Here is a 27670-nt window from a genome sequence, read left to right on the forward strand (position 1 = left end):
GATACAAGTGTCGACTTCTTTTTTGTTGTTGTTTTTTGAAACAGGGTCTTGCTCTGTTGCCCAGGCTGGAGTGCAGTGGCACGATCTCAGCTCACTGCCATCTCTGCCTCCTAGGCCCAAGGAATCCTCCCACCTCAGCCTCCTGAGTAGCAGGGACCACAGGCCCGTACCACCATGCCAGGCTAACTTTTTTATAGTTCTTTAGAGACAGGGTTTTGCCATGTTGCCCAGCCCGGTCTCAAACTCCTGGGCTCAAGCGATCCGCCCACCTCAGCCTCCCAAAGTGCTGGGACTATAGGCATGAGCCACTGCTGCCAGCCACGTGAATATACTGTATAGTAGTGAAGTATGGGCTTTTAGTGTACTGCATCATGATTTTGAAACTTATGATAAAAGTCTTACAGCTGGCTATGCATGGCTCACGCCTGTAATCCCAGTGCTTTGGGAGGCTGTGGTGGGTAGATCGCTTGAGGTCAGGAGTTCGAGACCAGCCTAGTCAACATGGTGAGACCCTGTCTTTACCGAACATTTAAAAACTAGCTGGGTTGTGGTAGTGTACACCTGTAGTCCCAGATAACTCAGGAAGCTGAGGTAGGAGGATCACTTTGAGCCCAAGAGGTTGAGGCTGCAGTGAGCTGTGATCGAGCCAGTGTACCCCAGCCTGGGCAACAGATCAAGACCCTGTCTCAGAAAGAAAACAAACAAACAAAAAGCATTCCTGCTAATGAGTGAAAGAAGTAATAACAGAATCTAAATGTCACTATTTTGGGAGGTGGGCTTCCAAAATGGTGGAGTAAGAACCTCAGGGTGTATGTATAGCTGAAACAATATTGGATGAGTTGATAATTGTTGAATCTGGGTGATAGGTATGTAGGGATTCATTCCTTCCATCTGCTTTTTTGGGGGTAACAAGATATAATTCACATGCCAATGTGAATTATTCAATGTTTATTAAATAACTAGCTATATTACCTAAAGCATGTTAAAGAGGGAAAAGCAGCAGAAATAATTCCTTCTGGAGAAAGTGGGTTACAAAAGCTGTATTATGATCATGCTTATAAACATGAAGATTTCTCAATTGAGTGTAATTTAGTTTCTTCTAAATTCTGCTTTTCACTGTTATCTAAAGTCAAGATGGTTGATAGATACAGGTTAATGAGTGGAACATGGCTTATGTGAAACTTCATATTTCGAGAAATATCGTCTAGTGTTAACCCTGCCTCCTAAGATATATGCTATAAAATAAAAGTAGATGTCTGGTAAAGGTAGGCAAAAGGGTTTATGGGGTTGTAACTATCAGCTAAAGTGAGGATTTTTTTAACTATGCATGCATTACAGCTAGGATCCTCCTTTAGCCCCAGTAATTTTAAGGTGGTTTAAGCTGTTTGTTATCCTGGGCTATAGCTCAGCATTACCACAGCTGGTTACACAGAGATATAAACGTGCTTGGTAAACGTATTCTTTCAGGTTGAAACTAGATGATTATGAAGTGTAGTATCTTGCTGGTAAACCTTTGCTGTCATTGGTGGTTCTGCCCTTGTGCAGAATTCAGTTATTCATTTGTTCTTTGGGCTTTCCGTGTGCTTTGATCGTTTCCTCACACCTCGCTCCCTTCCAGCTTCCATTTATCCTTCTAGGCCAGGTCCCATTTTTCTAAAAGCCCTTTCCTAATAATCCCCTCCCTAATGCCTTTTGTACTTATTTTAGCATTGTGGAGGAAGAGAGGGGGAACCTGGTTATTTTGTTATTCAAGTGAGCCTTCAGTTAGTTGAAGATTATATATTTCAAGTGTCACTAGTTGTAAATGTCAAAACAGTCTATTGACCAAACAAAAAAAAAAAAAAAAAAAAAGTCCTATTACTCTGGGCACAGTTTGAACAATGCCTGTTTGAATCAAGTCCTTCCTCCCCTCAAAAAACAATGTGATTAATGCAAAGTACCTAACTCCACTGATTTCTTTTTCCCTCACTTTTTAGGATTATGGCTGCTGTTCCTCAAAATAATCTACAGGAGCAACTAGAACGTCACTCAGCCAGAACACTTAATAATAAATTAAGTCTTTCAAAACCAAAATTTTCGTAAGTGTTTTGATTGGTTTGCTGTCACGTAGGCACTAACTTGCCACATTGTACACATGAGATATCTTCTCTTTAAACTCTCTCATTGTACAGGTGAGGAAACGAAGCTGAGAGATTCATTGATTTTCCCACTTTGCCAATTAATGGTAGAGTATGTTTTAGCAGCACCAGGTGAGATTGTGTCTCATCTTTGCATGGTTCCTGGCACATAATATTTGCTCAATAAAGATTTGTTGAGTAAATGAATAATTCAGCTTGTAAATTTGGGCAAATAAGTGTTTTTTAAGTTCTGGGTTTTTTTGTTTGTTTGTTTGTTTTGTTTTGTTTTGTTTTTTTCTTTTGAGACGGAGTCTTACTCTGTCGCACAGGCTGGAGTGCAGTGGCGCAATCTCGGCTCACTGCAAGCTCCGCCTCTGGGGTTCACGCCATTCTCCTGCCTCAGCCTCCCGAGTAGCTGGGACTACAGGCACCTGCCACCACGCCCGGCTAATTTTTTTTTGTATTTTTTAGTAGAGTTGGTTTCACCTTGTTAGCTAGGATGGTCTCGATCTCCTGACCTCGTAATCCACCCTCCTCGGCCTCCCAAAGTGCTGGGATTACATGCATGAGCCACCGTGCCCAGCCTTTTTTTTTTCTTTTTTGAGACGGAGTTTCACTCTTGTTGCCCAGGCTGGAGTGCAATGGCACAATCTTGGCTAACCGCAACCTCTGCCTTCCGGATTCAAGTGATTCTCCTGCCTCAGCCTCCCGAGTAGCTGGGATTACAGGCATGCACCACCATGCCTTGCTAATTTTGTATTTTTAGTAGACACAGGGTTTCTCCATGTTGGGCAGACTAGTCTCAAACTCCTGACCTCAAGTGATCTGCCCGCCTCGGCCTCCCAAAGTGCTTGGATTACAGGCGTGAGCCACCGTGCCCGGCCAAGTATTTTAATATAATTTTATATACTTTCGAAGAACAGTTTATAAGGAAACTACAGCTCTCCAGTTCTGCCTCTCCTCTAAGCTATACTCCAGACTCCTTCTAATGATATCTAATAATAATTTATATTGTAAGTGATGCTTTTACCAGGTTGTAGACTCTGTTCTGGGTGCCTGGCTTTGAAGTCACCACTGACTTTCAGATCATCAAATCCAGCAGACAGCCACGATTCCCGCGTCTTTTACTTGTCCTGCAGATTTTAACAGAGTTAGTAGTTTTTAACTCTTTTTCCCCTTTAAATTCTTATCAGAGTAGCAAAAAGTAGCCACATTTGAATCTCTCCCTTTTTCTTTTTTCTTTTTTTTTTTTTTCTTTTTTTCTTTTTTTGAGACAGTCTCGCTCTGTCACCCAGGCTGGAGTGCAGTGGCACAGTCTCGGCTCACTGTAACCTCCACCTCCTGGGTTCAAGCAATTCTCCTGCCTCAGCCTTCTGAGTAGCTAGGGCTTCAGGCATGCACCACTATGCCCGGCTAATTTTTTGTATTTTTATTAGAGATGGGGTTTCACCATGTTGGCCAGGCTGGTCTCGAACTCCTGACCTCAAGCAATCCACCTGCCTCAGCCTCCCAAAGTGCTGGGATTACAGGCATGAGCCGCTGCGCCCGGCCTCTTCCCTTTTTCATTTATGCTGTCACCCGCTCTGGAGATGCTATTAACTAAGGACTGCTAGCCTGAGAAATAAAGTAGTGGGAATGACCTCTCAAAGCCAAATAATTAGCCTCTGAATGGGAAGGACCAGAGAACAAATACAATTTAAGTTACCTGATAAATTTAAAATCAAGAGAGAGATGGATTCTTTGCTCAGTTGGGATACAATTAATGTAACCTGTGTGAATTAGTTTAAAAAATTAGTTTTATAGAGTTGGGGGGTTTGTTAAAATGGATCCATCTAATCTAGTTTTTCCATTATTTTTCAGAGGTTTCACTTTTAAAAAGAAAACATCTTTAGATAACAATGTATCTGTAACTAATGTGTCAGTAGCAAAAACACCTGTATTAAGAAATAAAGATGTTAATGTTACCGAAGACTTTTCATTCAGTGAACCTCTACCCAACACCACAAATCAGCAAAGGATCAAGGACTTCTTTAAAAATGCTCCAGCAGGACAGCAAACACAGAGAGTTGAATCAAAACCATTATTGCCAGATTTCTTGCAGACTCCAAAGGAAGTTTTATGCACTACCCAAAACACACCAACTGTAAAGAAATCCTGGGATACTGCTCTCAAGAGATTAGAATTTAGTTCTTCACCAGATTCTTTAAGTACCATCAATGATTGGGATGATATGGATGACTTTGATACTTCTGAGACTTCAAAATCATTTGTTACACCACCCCAAAGTCACTTTGTAAGAGTAAGCACTGCTCAGAAATCAAAAAAGGGTAAGAGAAACTTTTTTAAAGCACAGCTTTATACAACAAACACAGTAAAGGCTGATTTGCCTCCACCCTCCTCTGAAAGCGAGCAAATAGATTTGACTGAGGAACAGAAGGATGACTCAGAATGGTTAAGCAGCGATGTGATTTGCATCGATGATGGCCCCATTGCTGAAGTGCGTATAAATGAAGATGCTCAGGAAAGTGACTCTTTGAAAACTCATTTGGAAGATGAAAGAGGTAACAATTATTTTATCTTCATTTTAGTATGTTCAGTGTACTTTTTTATTCAAAGCTAGCCATTGGGAATAGTCATGAATATATAGAGCTTTTGTCGTTAAGGTTGTTAGGGTCTTTAGTGGTGCTTTTTGAATAATCTGTTGGCCACATTTTTGAGGCAGGACGTACTGATGAAATGGAAGGTTTTAGTCTGCTAATATAATTTCCAGGATAGCTCTGTGATTTTATACATGAAGAAAATACAGGAGTTTCCCCTTGTCCACAGCTTTGCATTCTCTGAGGTTTCAGTCACCCGCAGCTGGCTGAGGTCTGAAAATATATTGCATCACTTCTCTTGCGCTTTGGGACCATTATTAAGAAAACACAAGCCGTGCGATACCGCGACAGTCAATCTGATCACTGAGACCACTGCTAAGTGATTAACAGCAACCCAGGTGGACAGATCAGGTCGGGGCAAGATTCTATCACACTATACTCAAAACAGCTTGAAACTGAAAACTTATGAATTCATTTATTTCTGGGATTTTCCATTTACATCACAATGCCTACATCATTCACCTCTCTTCATCTCATCCTATAGGCATTTTTTATCATCTTATATCTTTACAAGAGGAAGGGTGAGTGCAGTAAGATATTTTGAGCGAGAGACCACAGTCACATAACCTTTATTGCAGAATATTGTTATAATTGTGCTATTTCATTAGTTGTTCATCTTTTGCTGTGCTTAGTTAATAAATTAAACTCTATCATAGGTATGTATGTGTAGGAAAACACATAGTACTTATAGGGTTTGATACTATCTGAGATTTCAGGCATCCACCAGGGTCTTGTCACATATTTCCTGAGGATAAGGAGGGTGCTGTTGTAAGATCCATAGAGGTTAAAATGGTGGTTAGTGGTAAATTGGAAAATGAAACTAAGCCTTTCTACTGTAATTCCTTTATGGCTTGTTGCCACCTAATATTGATGTGTAATGTGCTCTAATTGCACTATTAAAGTATTATAAATTACATTCAAAGTTTTTCCTGGCTAGATCTTGTAATTATTAGATGTCCAAAATTGAGTAACTGAGATTATCCACGTGTGGAAGTAACCCACCTTATGAAGCAGTTGCAAATATGAGAGTAAAATTTTTAAACACCTGAATCCCATGAAGGTTACTCTAGGGTGAGAGAGCATTGAAAAGTGATTGATGATAAGCAAAACTATAGTCTCATCAATGATGCTTCTGTTTCTGAAGGGAAAATTTGTTAAAAGATAGACAGCAACAATTTGGGTTGTGTTTTCCCACATAGTCCAAAAGAGAGACTTAAATAACTGGGAAACTTTGTGGTAAAGCTGATTTGTACAAGCAGCCATGTTTGTGTTATTATCAGACTTATCTGTTGCACTTTACCCTTATTTAAATATGAGTGAAAAGTTAAAAACTAGAAACGTCGATAGCAAATATGTGTTTTGTAATTAACCAGAGACAGACATGAAAATCCCTAAGCAAATCTTTGGCCTCAGTCGAGCATTCACTGGACTTAATCCAGTTGACTCAATAATAATCATTTATGAATAAATAAGCCAGCATTAGCGTGTAAAGGGAGAGGATCCATACAAAGTGGTGTGATTGTTTGTGACTTGCCAGAAGCACTCATTCTTAATCACTCATGCCCTGTTCTTTCTGTCTCATTAGTGGCTAACAAATCTATGTTTATCAACTGTTTTACTGTAGATAATAGCAAAAAGAAGAAGAATTTGGAAGAAGCTGAATTACATTCAACTGAGAAAGTTCCATGTATTGAATTTGATGATGATGATTATGATACGGATTTTGTTCCACCTTCTCCAGAAGAAATTATTTCTGCTTCTTCTTCCTCTTCAAAATGCCTTAGGTAAACTAGCTAAATAATTAGCATTATTATTTGTTTCTGGGATACTTTAAATTGTTTAATTTAGTTTATAATATCATTTCTATATAAAAGTATTTTGTGCTTTGTACAATTATTTTTACATTCAAGTGAAAGCCTCAAAAAAAAACACTGTTTATATGTTTAATTGGTTGCATTCTAAAGATGAAGTTCCATTATGATTAATTACATGAAACATCAAACAATTTTATGTAGTTGATTTTTTTTTTTTTTTTTTTTTTTTTTTGAGACAATCTCGCTCTGTCACCCAGGCTGGAGTGAAGTGGTGTGATCTCAGCTCACTGCAGCCTCCACCTCCCGGGTTCAAGTGATTCTTGTGCCTCAGCCTCCCAAGTAGCTGGAACTACAGGTGCATGCCACCATGCCTGGCTAATTTTTTGTATTTTCAGTAGAGACAAGGTTTTGCCATGTTGCCCAGGCTGGTCTTGAACCCCTGAACTCAGGCAATCCACCCGCCTTGGCCTCCCAAAGTGCTAGGATTACAGGCATAAGCCACCTTGCCTGGCCTTATATAGTTGATTTTGACATAAGGAATATATTTCTAAAAATATTATATTTCCAAACCTGACCTGAAATGACACAAAGCTAAGCCATTATATGGGAAGTGAATTAGGACATTAGTACTTTTTAAAAAAATCCTACAGGATAGAATTGGCCATTGTATTTGTTATTCACTCGATTTTAGCAAATTGGTGACATGATTATTGTTAATTGGTAGTATTACGAGAAAAATAGATACTCCACACGACTCATCAACAGCTTAAATTGCTAAGTGTCAGTGTTACTTTGTCCTCATCCCAGTCTCACTCTCAGACCAGTTGAGTGGTAGAGTATAATATATACTAAACTGAGGAAAAGTTTATATAGAGTCTCAATTCTAAACCAGCATTCTCATTTACCAGGTGAAACAGCTGAGGCCCAGGGAGGAGCAAGGAATTGCCCAGGATGATACAATGAATGACAGATGGACTCAGATCCACTGTAGTGCTTTCCCTGGTGTCATACTGATTCCTTGTTGAATGCCTGGCTTTTTTCTTTACTTATTAAAAATGTGTATTACACAAATAATATAATCATTTTAACAAGGATTCTAAATAAGAAGGAAGGAACACTGCTGGGTGCGGTGGCATGGTAGTAGCCTGTAGTCCCAGCTACTCAGGAGGCTGAGGCAGGAGGATCCCTTAAGCCCAGGAGTTCAAGGCTGTAGCATGCTGTGATTACGCCTGTGAGTAACCATTGCACTCCAGCCTGGGCAACATAACGAGACCCTCATCTCTAAAAAATTAAAAAGAGAGAGAAAGAAGGAATACTAGTAGTCCCACAATTCTGACTGTTTTCTTTATCCATCTTCAGTTTTGAGCCTTTTCTACATGTGTGTTTGATTTCTGCATTGTTGTAATCAACATGTAATTATAATTTTATATTCTCCTTTATTTCTCTTAGCATTATTTCTAAATCATTTTCCACTTGCTACATATTTAATTCCTTTTAATGACTACCTAATTTATCAAATTGTCATACCATAAATAAATTTCCTAGAGTCTTAGCAATTAAAAAAGCTTATTTTACAAAGTATTTCCAAGGTAGACTCTCTTTGTATATTTCCCATTGTAACTTAGTATACATATGTGTATATATTATAAAACTGAAATAGAATTTTCACAATATTTTTTGTGCAATGCACAGCTTAAATTCTATGCTACATTTTATTTCAGTTTTAAAAAATACTGGTTGTAACCTCTGAATTTCAGAAGTCAAGTGGTCAGACAGTGTATAACAGAGAAGAGAGACCTGTTTTTCAAACTCCTCTTTTCCAAAACCTCTGTAGCTGGCCCTCAAGATTCTCCATCTTCTGGCCACAATTTACCTTTTTCAGCTTTATCTCCGCTTATGCCCTTGCGATAAACCAATGGTCTTAATGAGTCAAACCAACAATCTAGAAAGCATATCATTTTCTTTAATTATGTTATTGTTTAAAAAACAATATTAAAAAGTCACACTGTTTTGATTTAGTTAGAAAGTTGCATTCCAAAATTCTTCTTTAGGAAAATAAGGTTGATTCCCAGATGTCAAGCGAATAGAATTGTCCTTTTTAAAATCTTTCTTTCATAGTCTGACAGACACTTTCCCCATACTTGTCATTCAGTTTGCTTAAATCTTATCTCCTTGGCAAAGCCTTCTCAAGTTCCAAAAAATGTTACCTTTCTTTGGATTTCCACAGTATCCTCTCTTTAACACTCATTCAGTACTAATTTATCTTGTTATTTGTAAAGTATTTTTTCTATCTAATCAGACTGACCAGGTTTATATGTTAATATGTTTTTGTATAATCTGTGTGGTGAGGTAATTATATATGCAGACACACAAAAACACATATACATATATTTGCATAATAAGAGAAGTCCAAAAAAAGTGCTTTGAAATCTCAGAAAAAAGAGACATTAATAATCACTTGCTGGAGAAGTAATGCTTGGGCTGGGGCTAGAAGAACAGGTGTGATTTGGGTACAAAGAGATTGGAATGGCAGGTTTTCCAAACTGAGAGGATCAGTGGCAAAATCCCCAAAATAGGCAATGCAGGGCTTATATGAAGAATGTAAGTGGTACAGTATGATTGAACCCTTGTGTTACTGAAAGGACGTAATTGGAGATAAAGTTGAAAAGGGCTCTTGGGGCCAGAGGAGGGACAACTTTGAGGACCAGCTAAAGAAGTTTTATAATTGAGGAAATTTAAAAAGCTACTTCTCTTTTCTGTTATATATTGTCTGATCAGTTGTAGAAAAATATTAAGGGTTTCAAAATTATACATTTATTGAGTCTAGCCTGTAGTATGATTGGCTTAACATTTTTTTTATTTGCAGTATGTTAAAGGACCTTGACACCTCTGACAGAAAAGAGGATGTTCTTAGCACATCAAAAGATCTTTTGTCAAAACCTGAGAAAATGAGTATGCAGGAGCCGAATCCAGAAACCAGCACAGACTATGACGGTACAAACAATATTTTAGACATACCATGTATTTCAACTACTTACTTTTGAAAACAACGTAACCCAAAGATTGTGTTTTGAACCTGTGGCTGTATGTTATAAAATGGCAGATTTGTTGTCTCTTTTCTTCTAATGTCATAACCTTGTTCACTGGTTAGCCAGCATTTGCCTGAACAACTCATGAACTCATGCTCTCACAAGGGCGTTCATTCCCTATTTTGAAAATGCTACTTGTTAGAAATCATCTCTCATACTGAGCCAAGATCTGCAACTTTAATTCTAGGAGGTTTTTAAATTTTTATTTACAAATGAGAACTTCCACAAAATCATGTGTTTCAGAAACACGGACCACAGAGCGTAATCTCATCATAATAGAGTTTTTTTCCCCCCCTTGACTAAATATTTATTATTAGGTCTTTTAACCCTCCTTGCTAGAAATTCCTTTCTTGACCTTTTATCCTCCTATTCTCCCTTGTATATACTCTGAGTCTGGGTCTGGGTCTTGATGTTCATTTAAAGCTAAATACTTGTTTGCTTGTTTGTTTTGTTTCTAATTCATTTTTTATTTTTTATTAAATATCTAGTGTAAATGATCAGATAGCAGTGCAAGACTTTGATAAACGACACTCCCCCTTCCCACCCTTGGTGTCTGCTGCTCAGAGGCACCTTCAGTCTGAAAATATACATCCTCTTATAGACATTTTTCTGGCATTATTTCTTTTTACTTTCTTTTTCTCTTTTTCACTCTTCCTGGAACTTCTATGATTTGCATGTTAGACTTCCATTAATTATCTTTTCTATTTTTCATCTCTTGATTTTCTACTTTTTAGGATATTTCCTTGATTTTATCTTTAACTCTTCTATGGAATTTTAAAATTTCTATCAAGGCAATTTCCAAGAGCTCTTCTTTGTTCTCTGAATATCTCTGTCGCGCATTCGAGTCTGAGGGCTGCTGGGCTTTTTTAGCGATGTCTGCATGCATGTGCAGGTCATGTGTGTAGTGTTCTCTGTGTGTTGTTTTTGTTTCCTCCAGTTTTTTTGTTGTTTATTTTGGACTCAATTTATTTTAGAGATATTCATGAAATAACTGATGTGCTGGGCACTCTTATAAAGTGCCTTACAATATTAACTAATTCAGTCATCACAATAAACTACCTCAAACTTTAAGGTAGTTCCTTTTTTTTTGAGACGGAGTCTCACTCTGTCACCCAGGCTGGAGTGCAGTGGCGCGACCTCGGCTCACTGCAACCTCCGCCTTCCAGGATCAAGCGATTCTCCTGCCTCAGCCTCCTGATTAGCTGGGATTACAGGTGTGTACCACCACATCTGGCTAATTTTTTGTATTTCTAATAGAGACAGGGTTTCACCATTTTAGCCAGGATGGTTTTGATCTCCTGACCTTGTGATCCACCCACCTCGGCCTCCCAAAATGCTGGGATTACAGGTGTGAGCCACCGCGCCTGGCCCACTTTAAGGTAGTTTCTGTTATCCCCATTTAACAGATAATGAAACTAAGATACAGGAGCGTTAAATAGTTACACACCGTCATAGAATTAGCTGCAGAGCTAGGATCTGAACACAGCAGTCTTGAGGCTTTTGAGTTTTCACTGATAACCACTGCATTATACTGTCTCTGTATCATTTTCACTAATAAAATGGTTAGCTAGAACAGGGGCTAAGTTTCACTAATAAAATGGTTAGCTAGAACAGGGGCAAGGACAGAGTTCTACAGCACGTCAATAGAGGCTTCCCTCTTGGCTTACAACAGTCCATTCATCACCACTTCTTGTTCAGCTAGTTACATATCTGTCTTCAGACCATGTTTCTGTTCTTTATCCATGGAGACACAAAAGACTTGACTATGTGACTCCAAAAAGTTCGAGGTGTGAGGCAGCAAGAAGGAATGGGTGGAACATTGACTCTAGAGTGCTACAGACCTGTGATAGAAACCTGTCTCCTCCTACTCTTGGCTATCTGACTATGGCAAATCGTTAAACTTCTCTGGACTTCAGTTTTTTCTTCTATAAAATGAGGAGAATGATATCTACCTTGCTGGGTAGTTGTCAGGATTCAAGGTAAAGTGCCTAGTACACTGCAGGCCTTTCATAAATGGTAGCTATTGTTATCTGCCAGTCTAATAGTCCTTTTAAAGAAGGAAATACGTTAAGATGGATGGTTTGTTTTTATGAACTTTTGCTAACTCTATTATTGTTTCCTCCCCCTTAGAGCTCACAAAGCAGCTGTTTGATAACAGTCTCTAGAATTTTGCTTTGAATTTATATCAAATCACCAGCCTGTAGTTTTTGGCAATCACTTTCAAATTTTTTGAAAATTAGAACAATGTTTGTCTGTCCTCACTTTCCATCAGTTCTCTTATTCACTAGATGCCTCACACACGTGTCAGTGACAGGAGCTCTGAGATCCTGTTTGCAGGTTTCCTTTGTACTCTGAGGTATAATCTGTCTAGACAAGGAGTCTTGGACTGGTTTCTGATAGCTAGGTACCCCCTTTTATCTCCCTCTGAGCCTGTCTTGGCTTTCAGTTCCATCAGACCATTGGGTATTCTCTTTCCAATCTGATGCTTGTTTTCCTTGCAGAGAAAACAGAAGATGGGAATTCAGCAATTCCATTTTACATCTCATACCTCACATTCTCTCAGTCACCAGAAGTCCAGATTTCCCAGGCCATTCTTGTGCAGATGCCCTTCCTCACCCTGCCATCTTCACTCCGTGTTCTGTCCTCACTTCCTGTCCTTCCTGGCTTGTAAACCATTTAACTGGCTGCTGTGTCAGCAGTGTCCCTGTAGCCTCATCCTCTTCTCTGATCATTTTCTTCCCCTTTTTTCTCTAATTGTTTTCTGAGGATATGTACTGTTTCCCCTGCAGCCCACCTAAACTGTTTTTTACTCTCACAGACTTCAGGCCTGAGAGGTGGCAAAGGCGTCTATTGTCCTTGCTTCCTACTGCCATTTTTTTTCTTTTCTTCATCTTTTTTTTTTCTCGCTCTGTCACTCAGGCTAAAGTGCACTGGCGCAATCTCTGCTCACTGCAACCTCTGCCTCCCAGGTTCAAGTGATTCTCCTGCCTCAGCCTCCTGAGTAGCTGGGACTACAGGCATGCACCACCATGCCCAGCTTTTTTATATTTTTATTAGAGACAGGGTTTCGCCACATTGACCAGGCTGGTGTCGAACTCCTGACCTCAGGTGATCCTCCAGCCTCAGCCTTCCAAAGTGCTAGGATTACAGGCGTGAGCCACCATGCCCAGGCGCAGTTGAGGTTTTAGATGAAGAAAAGGGCCGGCACGGTGGCTCACGCCTGTAATCCCAGCACTTTGGGAGACCGAGGCGAGTGGATCATTTGAGGTTTAGGAGTTCGAGACCAGCCTGCCCAACGTGGCAAAACCCCATCTCTAATAAAAATACAAAAAAGTCGGGCGTGGTAGCGTGTGCTTGTAGTCCCAGGCACTCAGGAGGCTGAGGCAGGAGAATCGCTTGAACCGGGGAAACGGAGGTTGCAGTAAGCCGACATTGCACCACTGCACTCCAGCCTGGAAGACAGAGTGAGAATCTGTCTCAAAAAATAAAATGAAATAAAACCTCAACTGCTTTGAAATTCTATTTATTAGTTATGGCTTAATTTTTAAAATGGGAGTGGGCTGGCAGGATTCAGTTGTTCAAACATCATATCAGGAGTTGCTCTCTCTCTTACTTGCCTTCTCTCTCCTCTCTTCTGTCTCATCTCTCCGGGTCAAACCTCCATTTCTTTCTACCTGCTTTCTACTTTTCCTTTGTATCAATCTTATTTGAAATCTGTCTTTCTTTATAAGGTGACAGAAATGGCCACCAGAATCATATTAAGCTTGGAAAAAGGGAGGTACTTTTTCCCAGTCAGTCCTAAGTATTTCCAGAGTTAATTTTCACTGAGCTGCCTTGTGTCAGATGCCTACTGAGGGAGTGGGAAGGGTAGGTCTAATAGGAAATCTTGGTGCTATACTATTACCATTAAAGGGAAGCCTGGAGTCCAGGCAGATCAAAACAACAGGTAGGGCTCTTGCCTGTCCAACGCTTAACAATACACTTTGTGTTGGCGCAGTGAGCTTTGCACATGACGTTAGTTAAAAATAAAATCATAGTTAACTGACAAACCTTTGTTCCAGCCAATGACCTTGCTTACCCCAAGAAATATTATTTATTAAATATTATGAAATTAAATGAAAAGTTATGAGCTCTTATGATAAAGCATAGAGACAACCCAATTTCAAGTTAATTCACAGGAAGATAATAGGACAATATATGGTTGTTTATGATCTTGTTTTTACACTGCTTCACATTTTACATATGTGACTTTCAAAATCTTAAGACTTGGCTGGGCACAGTGGCTCACACCTGTAATCCCAGCACTTTAGGAGGCCAAGGTGGGAGGATCACTTGAGCCCAGGAGTGTGAGACCAGCCTGGGCAACATGGCAAGACCCTGTCTCTACAAAAAATAATTAATTAAAAAGAAAAAGAAGAAAAAGATGTGTTGTGTTGCTGGGCACAGTGGCATAGGCCTGTAGTCTCACCTACTTGGGAGGCTGAGGCAGGAGGAGCTCTTGAGCCCAAGAGTTTGAGGGTTCAGTGAGCAGTGATTGCACCACTGCAGTTTAGCCTGGGCAACAGAGCCAGACCCCCTTTCTTTCTTTTTTTTTTTTTGAGACAAAGTCTCACTCTTGTCCCCCAGGCTGGAGTGCAATGGCACAATCTCGGCTCACTGCATCCTCCACCTACCAGGTTCAAGCGATTCTCCTGCCTCAGCCTCCCGAGTAGCTGGGATTACAGACACTCACCACCATGCCCGGCTAATTTTTATATTATTAGTAAAGATGGGGTTTCACCACATTGGCCAGGCTGGTCTCGAACTCCCGACCTCAGGTGATCCACCCTCCTCGGCCTCCCAAAGTGTTGGGATTACAGGCGTGAGCCACCGCGCCCAGCCCCACTTTAAAAAAAGAAAAGAAAGAAATCAAGATCTTAAGACTTTTTTTTTTTTTTTTTTTTTTTTTTTTTCAGTGACAGGGTCTCACTGTGTTGCCCAGGCTGGTCTTGAACTCCTGGACTTAAGCAGTCCTCCTGCCTTGGCCTCCCCAAAGGGCTAGGATTACAGTCATGAGCCACCACGCCTAGCCAAAACTTTTTTTTTTTTTTTCCAAAGAAAAATATTAACAACATAATTATTTTATAGCTGGACAGATAAGTTTACAGCAGCAGCTTATTCACGTGATGGAGCACATCTGTAAATTAATTGATACTATTCCTGATGATAAACTGAAACTTTTGGATTGTGGGAACGAACTGCTTCAGCAGCGGAACATAAGGTATCTTGATTTTCCCCCTTCTGGAATATGTCTGATTATATTCCTACCACTCTAAGTGAAAAATGGACAGGGCAAAATGTTCAGGCTTTCTGGCCTGGAAATGGCATAAGGATGATCATCATGCCACTATGTTTTAAATTTGTTTACTTTTCAAACCAGTCCTTTAACATTCATATTCATGTTTTTAAGATTGGGAAAAAAACGAATATATTTTGCTACAATTTCTATTTGGTATGAAAACTACAGATTTGCTTTTGTGGCCTACCAGAGTAAACTACTTATATTTAATACGTTGTTCTCTTTTCTCTCTTCAGAAGGAAACTTCTAACGGAAGTAGATTTTAATAAAAGTGATGCCAGTCTTCTTGGCTCAATGTGGAGATGCAGGCCTGATTCACTTGATGGCCCTATGGAGGGTGATTCCTGCCCTACAGGGAATTCTATGAAGGAGTTGAATTTTTCACACCTACCCTCAAATGCTGTTTCCCCTGGGGACTGTTTACTGACTACCACCCTAGGAAAGACAGGATTCTCTGCCACCAGGAAGAATCTTTTTGAAAGGCCTTTATTCAATACCCATTTACAGAAGTCCTTTGTAAGTAGCAACTGGGCTGAAACACCGAGACTAGGAAAAAAAAATGAAAGCTCTTATTTCCCAGGAAATGTTCTCACAAGCACTGCTGTGAAAGATCAGAATAAACATACTGCTTCAATAAATGACTTAGAAAGAGAAACCCAACCTTCCTATGATATTGATAATTTTGACATAGATGACTTTGATGATGATGATGACTGGGAAAACATAATGCATAATTTAGCAGCCAGCAAATCTTCCACAGCTGCCTATCAACCCATCAAGGAAGGTCGGCCAATTAAATCAGTATCAGAAAGACTTTCTTCAGCCAAGACAAACTGTCTTCCAGTGGCATCTACTGCTCAAAATATAAACTTCTCAGAGTCAATTCAGAATTACACTGGTAAGTTTAAAATAAATTGAATGCTTATATGAAAACAAAACTGTCCCAAAATAGGAATTATATAAGAAAAACCATAGCAGATCATCATTGCCTGAAAACCACATTGTTGCTATGCAAATTTCTACTGATGATATGAATTACAAATCACAATTTCAAAAGCAAGTTGCTCTTTTGTCTCTATAGCAGCTGTAGTTTTATAAAATGTGTAATTATAACCTATTGTAGTAAGGCTCTAAAGTCATTACAAATGTGATGTGCCTTTGAATTAACATTTTTTGGTTCCTAAAACAATAAACTCATGAGGGCCAAGTTTTTAATGATTTTGGGATGGGCAAAAGCAAAAATGAATTCTCATGCTAAAAATGTAATTTAGAATTCTGTACTGATGAGAATCGATTAATACAAAGTAGAGAGGCATGTTTTATGTGTTAAAATGTTAAAATATAGAGTAGTCTAAAAAGGATATGAAGTCAGGAGTGTCTTAAATCAGTCAAACTACTTCTTTGGGCCTAAGGACTCACTGCATGCCATGTGCTATGCTGGGCGCTGATCATTTAAAGATGAATAACAAATACTAAGTAGTTCCTGCCCTCCTGGAGCTTACAGCTTAGTGAGAGAGAAGTTTTGAGAGGAATGAAATTAGCCACTGTTAAGGCTCCAGAGAAAAGCCAAAAATAATTTTAAAACCTTACATCAACCCTATAAAGTTATCAAAAGTATTTTTTAGCTGAAATAAGTTTATAAATTACAGCCCTCCCTATTTTTGCCATCGATGACTTAATACCACGGAGGTTGTTCTTACAGTTACGCTGCTGACCTTTAAAACAACGATTAATGGATTTATTTTTGTATCATGTTAGAATGTGTCATACTTGATGTTTGCAATTATCTTGAGACAGTTGAGTGTTGGGGTTAGCGTAACTGCCAGAGCTCCGTGAGTACCTCTTGTTCTCTGTGCTGAACCGGAGTTGCGACAGCCAGGCTGCAGAGCAGTGGCACGTGTGAGAGATGTTATGAAAGAAGAGCCTGAGGAAGCTCAGATGACTCCAAGGTTTCAGACACTGATGACTGGGAAAACTGTGACACCAGTAACACAAACAGGGGAGTCAGGAGGCAGAGTCAGATTTGGAGAAAAGCTGAGAAGGGCTAGTTTAAGTCTAGAGGTTAAAGTGCTGGTAAGTCATTCAGGTACCAATGTCTTGCAGACAACGGGAGCTGTGTGCAGGACTGGAACTTAAGATGGTGTCAGTTGGGTCTTAAGAGAGGTGTACGCATTTGCTGCACACAGGTCATGTTTAAGATCATAGGACTAGGAAAGCTCCAAAAAAGAATGTCTACAGAGCCCAGTCCCAAATATCTGAAAGACTCCCTCCCCTATTTATGGAGCAGATGGAGGAAGTAGAGCCAGGAAAGGGAATTTAAAGTGAGTAGAAAACCATGATTGTCTTGGTGGTCACGGTTGGAGGAGGGAGAAGAGGAAGGAATAAAAGTAGTGGTAGGTGCTGTAGAAAAAGTCAAGGAAATACTTGATTTGGGCCTTTGGCAAGTTTTTGGTGGCTTTGAGACTTGTAGGGAAGGAACGCCAGGAAGGAGTTTAAGAGCTGTGCTGCAGGGAGACGTGTGCCAGTGATTCTGCAGGGCAAGGGAAATGTTAAAGCTGTACTTTCACTGTATTCATGCACTGATTTTTCTTAATGTTGATTATTTTCCTAGACAAGTCAGCACAAAATTTAGCATCCAGAAATCTGAAACATGAGCGTTTCCAAAGTCTTAGTTTTCCTCATACAAAGGAAATGATGAAGATTTTTCATAAAAAATTTGGCCTGCATAATTTTAGAACTAATCAGCTAGAGGCGATCAATGCTGCACTGCTTGGTGAAGACTGTTTTATCCTGATGCCGACTGGTATGTATTTTTAGAAGTGAATTGGCAGGAATCCATTGGCAGATGTTAAATGAAAGCTCTTTAATAGAAATAAAAAGACCACCTACACAGTATTTCTATCATTTAGGGACCTCTTAAACCTCCCGTACCATAGTAAGAAAGTATATTACTTTTATCCTTTGTTCTGGTTGTTGACATCATGAAGTTTATAGCCCTGTAAGATTTTCAACTCGAAGCTCATTGTGTTGAACTGATCTAGAATTTTTCTTTGGGAATTTTTCGTTTTTCTAGTCTAAGCAATTTTGGAAATTAAATGGAAAAATCACTGTCAGAGACCATGACCATTTCTGGCAGTTTATTTGCAACAATCTGGTGTTGCCTAGTGGTTAAATCATGTATGCATATATGAGTAGTGGTCCATCAGCTATGGACCAAAGGCCTGGACTTAAAGAACAGCTCTGCTGCTCACAGCAGTGTGGCCATATGCAAGGCACTTTACTCCCTGGACCCATTTTCTCATGTGTGCAATGGTGATCGCAGTAAAGTACCTGGTTCACAGAGTGGCATGAGGATTAAATGAAAATCGTTTAGCACAATATTGTGTTGGCCCCGCTTTAAAGAGTCTAGGACATTCATTGTGCTGTTAAAGCTTATGACAGCTGTTCAATGATTTATAGTCATTCACATGAGAATATTAAATAAACAGGGCAGAGCGCATGGAGAATTTGCAGTTTCAGTACCTACGTGTAGTCCTCCCTCTGTCTATCACTTGACTTGTGACCTTTAGCAAGTTAGCTAGTGCTGTCATTATTGTATAATGTTGACTGGGCATCTGAACTTTTTCATCCTGGTTTTTAGATTTAGATAGCCTTGGCTTAATAATCAGCATTTCAATTTTTATTGATTTATTAATCACTCTGTGCCTTCCTTTCAACCCTATTTTGGTGTTTCAGAACTCTAACCCTGGAAAAAACCTTGGCAATGATCTAATCCATTGATTTTTTTTTTCCAGGGCTTTCCATTGTCCTTTAGGGTTTCAAGAGGGCATTTTTAAGGTCCTTCCACCCCAATTTCAACCACTTGTGAGAGAGAGAGATATATAATATATAATTATATATAATAGACATATTATATACAATACAATATACATATTATATATAATTATAATATAGATATAGTGCATGTGTAAATATTCCAAAAAAGGTTTATTTTATTTTTATTTCTTACGATTTTTGAGATAGGGTCTCTTGATCTGTCACCCATGCTGGAATACAGTGGTGCTATCGCAGCTCACTGCAGCTTCAACTGGGTTCAAACAATCCCCCCCACCTTAGCCTCCCAAGAAGCTGGGACTACAGGCATGTGCCACCACACCTGGCTAATTTTTAAATTTTTTGTAGAGACGGGATCTCACCGTGTTGCCCAAGCTGATCTCAAATTCCCTGGGCTCAAGCAGTCCACCTGCCTCAGGCTCCCAAAGTGATGGGATTTATAAATAATAAAAGTAAATAAACATTATATAGAAAGTAATTATTTTAATCCTAGTGTCATTTTTAGAGACTCTTCTACTACTAGAAATAAAAACTTTACTGTATTTCATTACATTTTAAGTTTCCTGCCCTAATTCTTGCCTTTGCTATTATATATGTCTATATAAGATGTCCTAGGCCGGGCGCAGTGGCTCGTGCCTATAATCCCAGCACTTTGGGAGGCTGAGGCGGGTGGATTACCTGAGGTCAGGAGTTCAAGACCAGCCTGGCCAACGTCTCTACTAAAAATACAAAAATTAGCAGGATGTGGTGGTGCATGCCTATAGTCCTAGCTACTGGGGAGGGTAAGGCATGACAGTTGCTTGAACCTGGGAGGTGGGGGTTGTAGTGAGCTAAGATGGCACCACTGCACTCCAGCCTGAGCAACAGAATGAGACTCCATCTAAAAAAAAAAAAAAAAAAACACTTTTTTTTTTAAAGATCATTTTTACACATTATTTAAATTGCCTAAATATAATAGTTTGAGTCACTTGAGTATGGCAAATTGTTGGCACCAGGGACAATATGCCTTGGTGTCCTATTAACGATATGATTTCTTTGTAACTTTTACATTCATGCTCTCAAGACAGAACCTGACAGATATTTTTTCATTGTTCTCTTTCAGGAGGTGGTAAGAGTTTGTGTTACCAACTCCCCGCCTGTGTTTCTCCTGGGGTCACTATTGTCATTTCTCCCTTGAGATCACTAATCGTAGATCAAGTCCAAAAGCTGACTTCCTTGGATGTAAGTTATAAAAATACTAATAAAAACATGCCTTAGAAACAATTAAATTTCAGTCCTCTGGATAACCTTTTTATTAAATAGTTCATGATTTGTAAAAAATAAAGCACAGCAGTTAAATTTGCAGTTGAACAGAAGTCTGAAAATTTGATACAGATAACCTGTAGTTCAATCTGATTTTATTCTACAAGAATGTGTCTTAGTAAGAACTTTTAACCAATGCTATTTTTTGCTGATGTAAAGTTTTTTAACTAATAGAAAATCATTTCTTTTTTCAGTACTGCCAGGTCAGCATAGTTCTCTTTCCCTTATATCTTAAATGCATACACACATGCATGCCTGCACGCATATGTCTTTTTTCCTCATGGCTGAGTTTAAGGAAGTAAATGAATGCATTCTACCTAACTCTTCACAATGTAGGTGGGGGTGGTGGCTCATGCCTGTAATCCCAGTGAGTTGGAAGGCTAAGGTGGGAGGATTGCTTGAGGCCAAGAATTCAAGATCAGCCTGGGCAACACAGCAAGACTTTCTCTACAGAAAAATAAAATAAGCTGGAGATGGTGGTGAAAACCTGTGGTCCCAGCTGCTTAGGAAGCTGAGGGAGGAGGGTCGCTTGAGCCCAGGAGTTTGAGGCTGCAGTGAGTCATGATCATGCCACTACAATCTAGCCTTGGTGAAAGCGAGACCCCGACTCAATCACATTGTGATTAAAAATAACTGTTTTAAGAGTTATGAGTCACCACCCCTTGATAAGACCACTAGTTTGGTTTTCTTCCAAAGAAAGTCTTAGTGCAGTGATGGTAGCCATTGTTCAACCATTTGTGATATTATGGCCCTTTCATTGTCATTAATCTTTAAAACCCTGAAATACATTTATCTAAAAAAAATGATGCCATACAGTAGGACTGGAATATCTTGTATACCAAATTCATATTTATCTTATTTACAAAGATGAAAAATAAAGCAAGAAAAGGAAATAAACAATGAGAAGACCATTTTGTGTTCTGCTTTTTTTTGTTTTGTTTTGTTTTAAGACAGTCTTGTTCTGTTGCCCAGGCTGGAGTGCAGTGGTGCAACCTTGGCTCACTGCAACCTCTGCCTCCCAAGCTCCAGCAATTTTCCTGCCTTAGCCTCCTGAGTAGCTGGGATTACAGGCACCTGCCACCACGCCAGGCTAATTTTTGTATTTTCAGTAGAGATGGGGTTTCTCCGTGTTGGCCATGCTAGTCTCGAACTCCTGACCCCAAGTGATCCACCTGCCTCAGCCTCCCAAAGTGCTGAAATTACAGGTGTGAGCCACCACACCCTGCCTGAGTTATGCTTAATAAGAGTTTTTTAAAATGTATGTACTTACATACTTGTTATATTCAGATATGTATTTCCTTTGATAGGTTTGAATATGTGACTAATAAAATATTTATAAAACCTAAGGACAAATGTAATTTTGTCAGGTTAATGTATAAAATTGAAATTGTTTACTACTTTTATACTTAGATTCCAGCTACATATCTGACAGGTGATAAGACTGACTCAGAAGCTACAAATATTTACCTCCAGTTATCAAAAAAAGACCCAATCATAAAACTTCTATATGTCACTCCAGAAAAGGTTTGTATTTACATCATTATTTTAAAATATATTAAAGACCACTAGAATACATATATTTTTAAAATTTTAACAAAATTTTGTATATGTAGTGCAAAGAATTTTTGTATAACTTTAATCCAGAAACCCCAAATGGTAACATTTTACTATAATTGCTTTGTTATTCTCTCTCTGCATATATTTTCCTGACACATTTGATTGAAAATTGCAGACATGGTATCCTTTTAAGCCCTAAGTACTTCACTGTACATTTCCTAAAAACAAAGTATTCTCTTATATAAACTCAGTACAATGATCAAAATTAGGAGATGTACATTGATGCAGTACTATTACTTAATCTGTAAACCTTATTCCGGTTTCACTAGTTGTCCCAATAATGTCCTTTATAGCAAAAGAAAATCCCAGATCCTGCATGCATTCAGTTGTCCTTCTCTGTAATCTTGTAAACAGTTTCTCTCTCTTAATATCTTTCGTGATTTTGACATTTTTGAAGGCCAGTCATTTTGAGAACTGTCCCTCAATTTGAGTTTATCTTGCTTACTCCTGCTTAGATTCCTGTTACTCCTTGAATATCACAGAAACAGTGATATGTTCTCATGCCCACTGTCAGGAGGCACTTGATGTCGATTCGTCCCATTACTGACAATGTTAGTTAACTGATCGCTTGGTTATGGTACTGTCTGATAGACTTCTCCGCTGTAAAGTTACTCTTTTTTTTTGGCCTTTGTAATTAGTAGATACCCTGTTGTGGGATGCTTTGAGACTATGTAAATACCCTGCTAGTGATCAGAATTTTACCCACAAGTTTTAGCATCCATTGATGATTCTTCCCCAAATCAATTATTACTATGATAGATATAAAGTTATTTTTTAAATGTAGTTGGTGTTTTGCCATAAGGAAGAGTTTTCCTGTTGGTTACACTTTTTTTTTCTTTTTTTTTTTTTTTTGAGGTGGAGTCTCACTCTGTCACCCAGGTGGGAGTGCTCGGCTCACTGCAACCTGGGTTCAAGTGATTCTCCTGCCTCAGCCTCCCAAGTAGGTAGGACTACAGGTGTGTGCCACGATACCTGGCTAATTTTTGTATTTTTAGTAGAGATGGGGTTTTGCCATGTTGGCCAGGCTGGTCTGGAACTCCTGACCTTAAGTGATCCACCCGCCTCGGCCTCCCAAAGTGCTGGGATTACAAGTGTGAGCCACTGTGCCCAGCCCACATATTTATTGATAACAGCATGAACTCATGACTTCTTAATTTATTCAATGAGTTACATTCAATTATCAAATATTTTGATGTTCTAATTGTCCTAGATGTGACCAGTGAGACATCTCTATCAAGCTGGCTTCTCTGTCCTTTTGACATGTCCCTGTCAAGATGTGAGTGCTACATGTGCTCGTTGCTACTGAGATGTCATTGCTTTTAGGCCCTGTTATGAAGAGAGCTATAAAATATGTATTTTTTCCCCTAGCCAACACGCATCCATATAACCCAGATATGTAACCCTGTTGCCAGTGTAAATGTGTGGTGGCCCTCAGATGTCTTGAAGCAGACTAAAGTTTTAGAACTACTAACCTGCTAAATAAGCTGTTTGCTTAATGTTGGTGAACATTCTAAAATTTGATCTGCTATTTTCTATTACTTCTGCTATTCTCTTCATAGATTGAAATAAGAACCAATTTTCTATGGAGGTGTTTTTGTTTTTGTTTTTTCGAGACCGAGTTTCGCTGTTGTTACCAGGCTGGAGTGCAGTGGCGCCGGCTTACCGCAACCTCCACCTCCCGAGTTCAAGCGATTCTCCTGCCTCAGCCTTCCTGAGTAGCTGGGATTACAGGCATGCACCACCACGCCCGGCTAATTTTGTATTTTTAGTAGAGGCGGGGTTTCACCATGTTGGTTAGGCTGGTCACAAACTCCCGACCTCAGATGATCCACCCACCTCGGCTTCCCAAAATGCTGGGATTACAGGCGTAAGCCACCGCACCCGGCCTTACATGGAGGTTTTAATACAGCTTAAGTTGTGATGGAATTTGAAGACCACAGAATCATAAGGTGATGTGTTTCAGTGTTCTTAAATGTCTCATATATTTCTGGCCTAGATCTGTGCAAGTAACAGACTCGTTTCTACTCTGGAGAATCTCTATGAGAGGAAGCTCTTGGCACGTTTTGTTATTGATGAAGCACATTGTGTCAGTCAGGTAAATACTGTTTTTTATATCCAGAAATACCGATAAATACATACTACCAACAATATATGCATTTACTGAATAAAAACCCACATTGAGTGAACTAGTCTGCTATTTTACTGAAGAATAAGGTAGTTCTTAATACATTGAGCAGTGTTGGCTTTTTATAGAAGGAAGCTCCAAGCAGTCTGAAAAGCAGTATTTTTTTTTTCCAACTAGTGGGGACATGATTTTCGTCAAGATTACAAAAGGATGAATATGCTTCGCCAGAAGTTTCCTTCTGTTCCGGTGATGGCCCTTACAGCCACAGCTAATCCCAGGGTTCAGAAGGACATCCTCACGCAGCTGAAGATTCTCAGACCTCAGGTGTAAGTTGTCGCATGTCACATATTTGAGAACCCTGGGCAGTGACTGCCAGAGCTGCTACATGTTAAAATCACCTGTGGCACTTTAACGCCACCACCCCACCCCACCCCCAGGCCCAAGTTGTAACCCGATGGCAGCTAAATCAGAACATTTGGGGCTGAGAGCCAGTATTTTTTTAAAAATCCCCAAGTGATTACAATGTGCAGCAGAGTTTGGGAACCAGAGTCCTTGGGCTTTTCTTCACTTACTGAAATTAAAACTCCATTTCAGTACCTACTTTGGAAGTAGGGATAAATTGCATGCCGTATCTATCATCCCTGGCATAGTCCCAGTAATAAATTAGTTTTTACTTATCTAATTTTGGATTCCATATATCCTAGAGTATACTTCTTGAAATGAAAGATGACCCTGCTTTGTCATTTCCCCCTAAGGTCCCAATTGAATCCAGGATGTTGAAAATAGTCCAGATACTATGTCCAATAGCTTTTTTACTTTGTTTTCTTCTCAACAACAAAATGCTTCTTGTTACCACCAAATCCATAATTCTTCAGTAACAAAACCTACTATAAAAGAAATCCCCACTTTTTTTTTTTTTTTTTTTTTTGAGACGGAGTCTTGCTCTGTCGCCCAGGCTGGAGTGCAGTGGCCTGATCTCGGCTCACTCCAAGTTCTGCCTCCCGGGGTTCACGCCGTTCTCCCGCCTTAGCCTCCCGAGTAGCTGGGACTATAGGCGCCTGCCACCACGCCCGGCTAGTTTTTTTTGTATTTTTAGTAGAGACGGGGTTTCACCATCTTAGCCAGGAGGGTCTCAATCTCCTGACCTTGTGATCCACCCACCTTCGCCTCCCAAAGTGCTGGGATTACAGGCGTGAGCCACCGTGCCCGGCCAATCCCCACATATTTATCTAGGCTGTACTGGATTATTTTATATTTCTACCTGAGTTTGTAGAGATATGGATTCTTTGGTAGGTTTATTCACTCAGCAAATGTTTATTTAACAACTGTTTTGTGCCGAGGTTAAAGTATTTTTTTCTTCTAATTTATTAGTATGCGCTTTAGTTTGAGATGTAAACATTAATGTGGTATGCCTGAAGGAGTAATGACTGAATCGGATATTGAGGTGAATTTTTAAAGCACAGCTTTTGTTCATTTGAAAATAAAGACAAGCTGGTGCTATAAATATTATAAGCAGTAAGAACAGCAACAGTATCTCTTAGAGGGTTATGAGAAGAACTGAAGGTTCCTTATGAAGGATATGAATGGGTCATGAGATTAAGATAGCTACAAAAGCTTTTGCAGGTTAAACTGGCAGCTTCTAAATTATCTGATCTAAATCAAGGAATTCAAGCATTTTGGGTTTCTTCCAGCCTTTAAGTTGTTTGGTTCCAGCCTAGAATTATTTTATTGCTAGTAGCACTGTTATATAGCACTAATGACCATAATCAAGTGCAAGGATTTTAGAGTCCTCAGAATTTTGTATGTGTGATCACAAAGTTTGGAATGGAATATTGTAATTTAATCTCACTTGCAGAGGAGTATTTGTATTAAATTTGGGGAAAAATATTTTGCTTCTATAGTTGATATGCATTATAATGCTATATTTAAGATGTCATATTAGGCCGGGTGCATTGGCTCATGCCTGTAATCCCAGCACTTCGGGAGGCCGAGGCAGGCGGATCACCTAAGGTCAGGAGTTCGAGACCAGCCTGGCCAATGTGGCGATACCCCATCTCTACTAAAAATACAAAAATTAGCCGGGCCTACTGGCATGCGCCTGTAATCGCTGCTACTCAGGAGTCTGAGGCAGGAGAATTGCTTGAACCCAGGAGGCAGAGGTTGCAGTGAGCCAAGATCACGCCACTGTACTCCAGCCTGGGCGACAGAGTAAGGCTCTGTCTCAAAAACAAACAACAAACAACAAAAAAAAGATGTCATATTATACTTTAGATTCTAATAAATAACCTATTTTCAAGAACTTTGCTTCTCTAAGTACTACTCTACAGTTTTTTTTTTTTTTTTTTTTTTGAGACAGGTCTTCCCATGTTGCCATGTTACCCAGGCTGGTCTCGAACTCCTGGCTTAAACAGTCCTCCTGTCTCAGCCTTCCTAAGTGCTGGGATTTTTCTGTCCACTTATGCCAGATGCAATCTACTGTTCTTTTAGATCAGTTACATCAATGGCAAATGCCTATAGTTAAATGATAAAAAAATTTCTTTTCCTTTTGAATGACTTTTTGTAAGTATAGGATTTGTGATTTATGTTTGAGTAAACAGTGTACATATTTATTTATTTAGAGGCAGGCACCTTGAATCTGTTTTCTTAGTACTGTGGGGAAGACATCTGCCTGGGAAAGCAAGGTTGTGGATTTCCATTCTCCAGCACTTGGTACATAATTGGTACTCAGTAATAATCAATAAATGAAAAACGTGGAGGAATTTGGGTAAATGTAAAAATTTAGGCATGTCTGTTGACTCCTTCATATGTATGGCACTTCTCTGCATTTGGAAGTAGGAAATTTTAAGGAACATTTTCTGGGACTCTGTTTCCTGATCTTTTCTGCCAGTAGGCCCTGGTTTGGATTAAATTTGCTCAATTGCTGCTATGTCGTGGCCCTGGCGAAGTCAGGTATTCCTAAGGTTGAAGCCACAGCCCCTGTGCTGCTCTCCTCCTGCCAGTCTGTAACAATATTCTTCCTCTTTGGGAAATACAAGGCACATAAAAAAGGCTTTATTCCATTTCCTTAGAGCCTTAAAATGTGAACTGGAAGAGAGCAAAGAGACAGGCATATAGAGTTAACTATAATAGAATAATAATAATAGCTAACACTTACATATCCAGCCTACTCAATGTGCCAGGCACTGTTGTCATTTTATGTGTATTAACCTCCTTGTCCACACAAAAGCAAGGTAGGTACTCCTATTTTCCTCATTCTACAGGTGAGGAAATTGAGGCACAAAGAGATTACATAACTTCATTTGCCTAGCACGGGCTGGAGTGAGAACTTAAAACCCCAGATAGCTGGTTTCAGAATCCTTTAAATACTAGGTCAGATTGCAGAAAGAAGAAAGCAGTGCTTTGAGTTGTAAATTACAGCTGCGGGAACTGAAGAAGACAAGATAAGCTAGAACCCCCAGTAACAGCTGTTACAAGGAGGGGTCAGATCAAGTTTCGTAAAGGCACTGGGCATTGTAGGAGGAGTAGTTTATTTAAAAGCGTAGGCTGGGCATGGTGGCTCACGCCTGTAATCTCAGCACTTTGGGAGGCCGAGGTGGGCGGATCACCTGAGGTCAGGAGTTCAAGACCAAACTGACCAACAAGGAGAAACCCCGTCTCTACTAAAAATACAAAACTAGCTGGGCCTGGTGGTGCATACCTGTAATCCCAGCTACTGGGGAGGCTGAGGCAGGAGAATCACTTGAACCCGGGAGGCGGAGGTTGCAGTGAGCCAAGATT

At 39.6% G+C, this 27670-nt stretch overlaps 1 protein-coding gene and 1 non-coding gene across 5 annotated transcripts in view; one reads left to right on the plus strand and one right to left on the minus strand.

The window, feature by feature from the left end:
- BLM (BLM RecQ like helicase) overlaps positions 1-27670 on the plus strand; it is a 101236-nt gene that overhangs the window by 28755 nt on the left and 44811 nt on the right. For 2 of the 4 annotated variants that reach the window (XM_024232808.3, XM_054531879.2), the window contains 11 exons: positions 1977-2078; positions 3978-4678; positions 6399-6558; positions 9455-9582; positions 14805-14937; positions 15252-15913; positions 17627-17818; positions 19952-20070; positions 21562-21675; positions 23765-23863; positions 24071-24219. In XM_024232808.3, coding sequence (XP_024088576.2) covers positions 1981-2078; positions 3978-4678; positions 6399-6558; positions 9455-9582; positions 14805-14937; positions 15252-15913; positions 17627-17818; positions 19952-20070; positions 21562-21675; positions 23765-23863; positions 24071-24219 — 2555 coding nt within the window. In that variant the 5' untranslated portion in view covers positions 1977-1980. Of the gene's footprint in view, positions 1-1976; positions 2079-2186; positions 2250-3192; positions 3268-3977; positions 4679-6398; positions 6559-9454; positions 9583-14804; positions 14938-15251; positions 15914-17626; positions 17819-19951; positions 20071-21561; positions 21676-23764; positions 23864-24070; positions 24220-27670 lie in introns of those variants that run through there. The other 2 variants (XM_024232809.3, XM_054531880.2) reach the window with 2 other exon arrangements.
- Positions 9887-9956, minus strand: LOC112129163 (small nucleolar RNA SNORD18). Its single transcript, XR_002911582.1, has one exon. It is a non-coding gene; the product is annotated as a small nucleolar RNA SNORD18 (small nucleolar RNA).

Source organism: Pongo abelii, chromosome 16 (assembly GCF_028885655.2).
Source record: "Pongo abelii isolate AG06213 chromosome 16, NHGRI_mPonAbe1-v2.0_pri, whole genome shotgun sequence".
NCBI lineage: Eukaryota > Metazoa > Chordata > Mammalia > Primates > Hominidae > Pongo > Pongo abelii.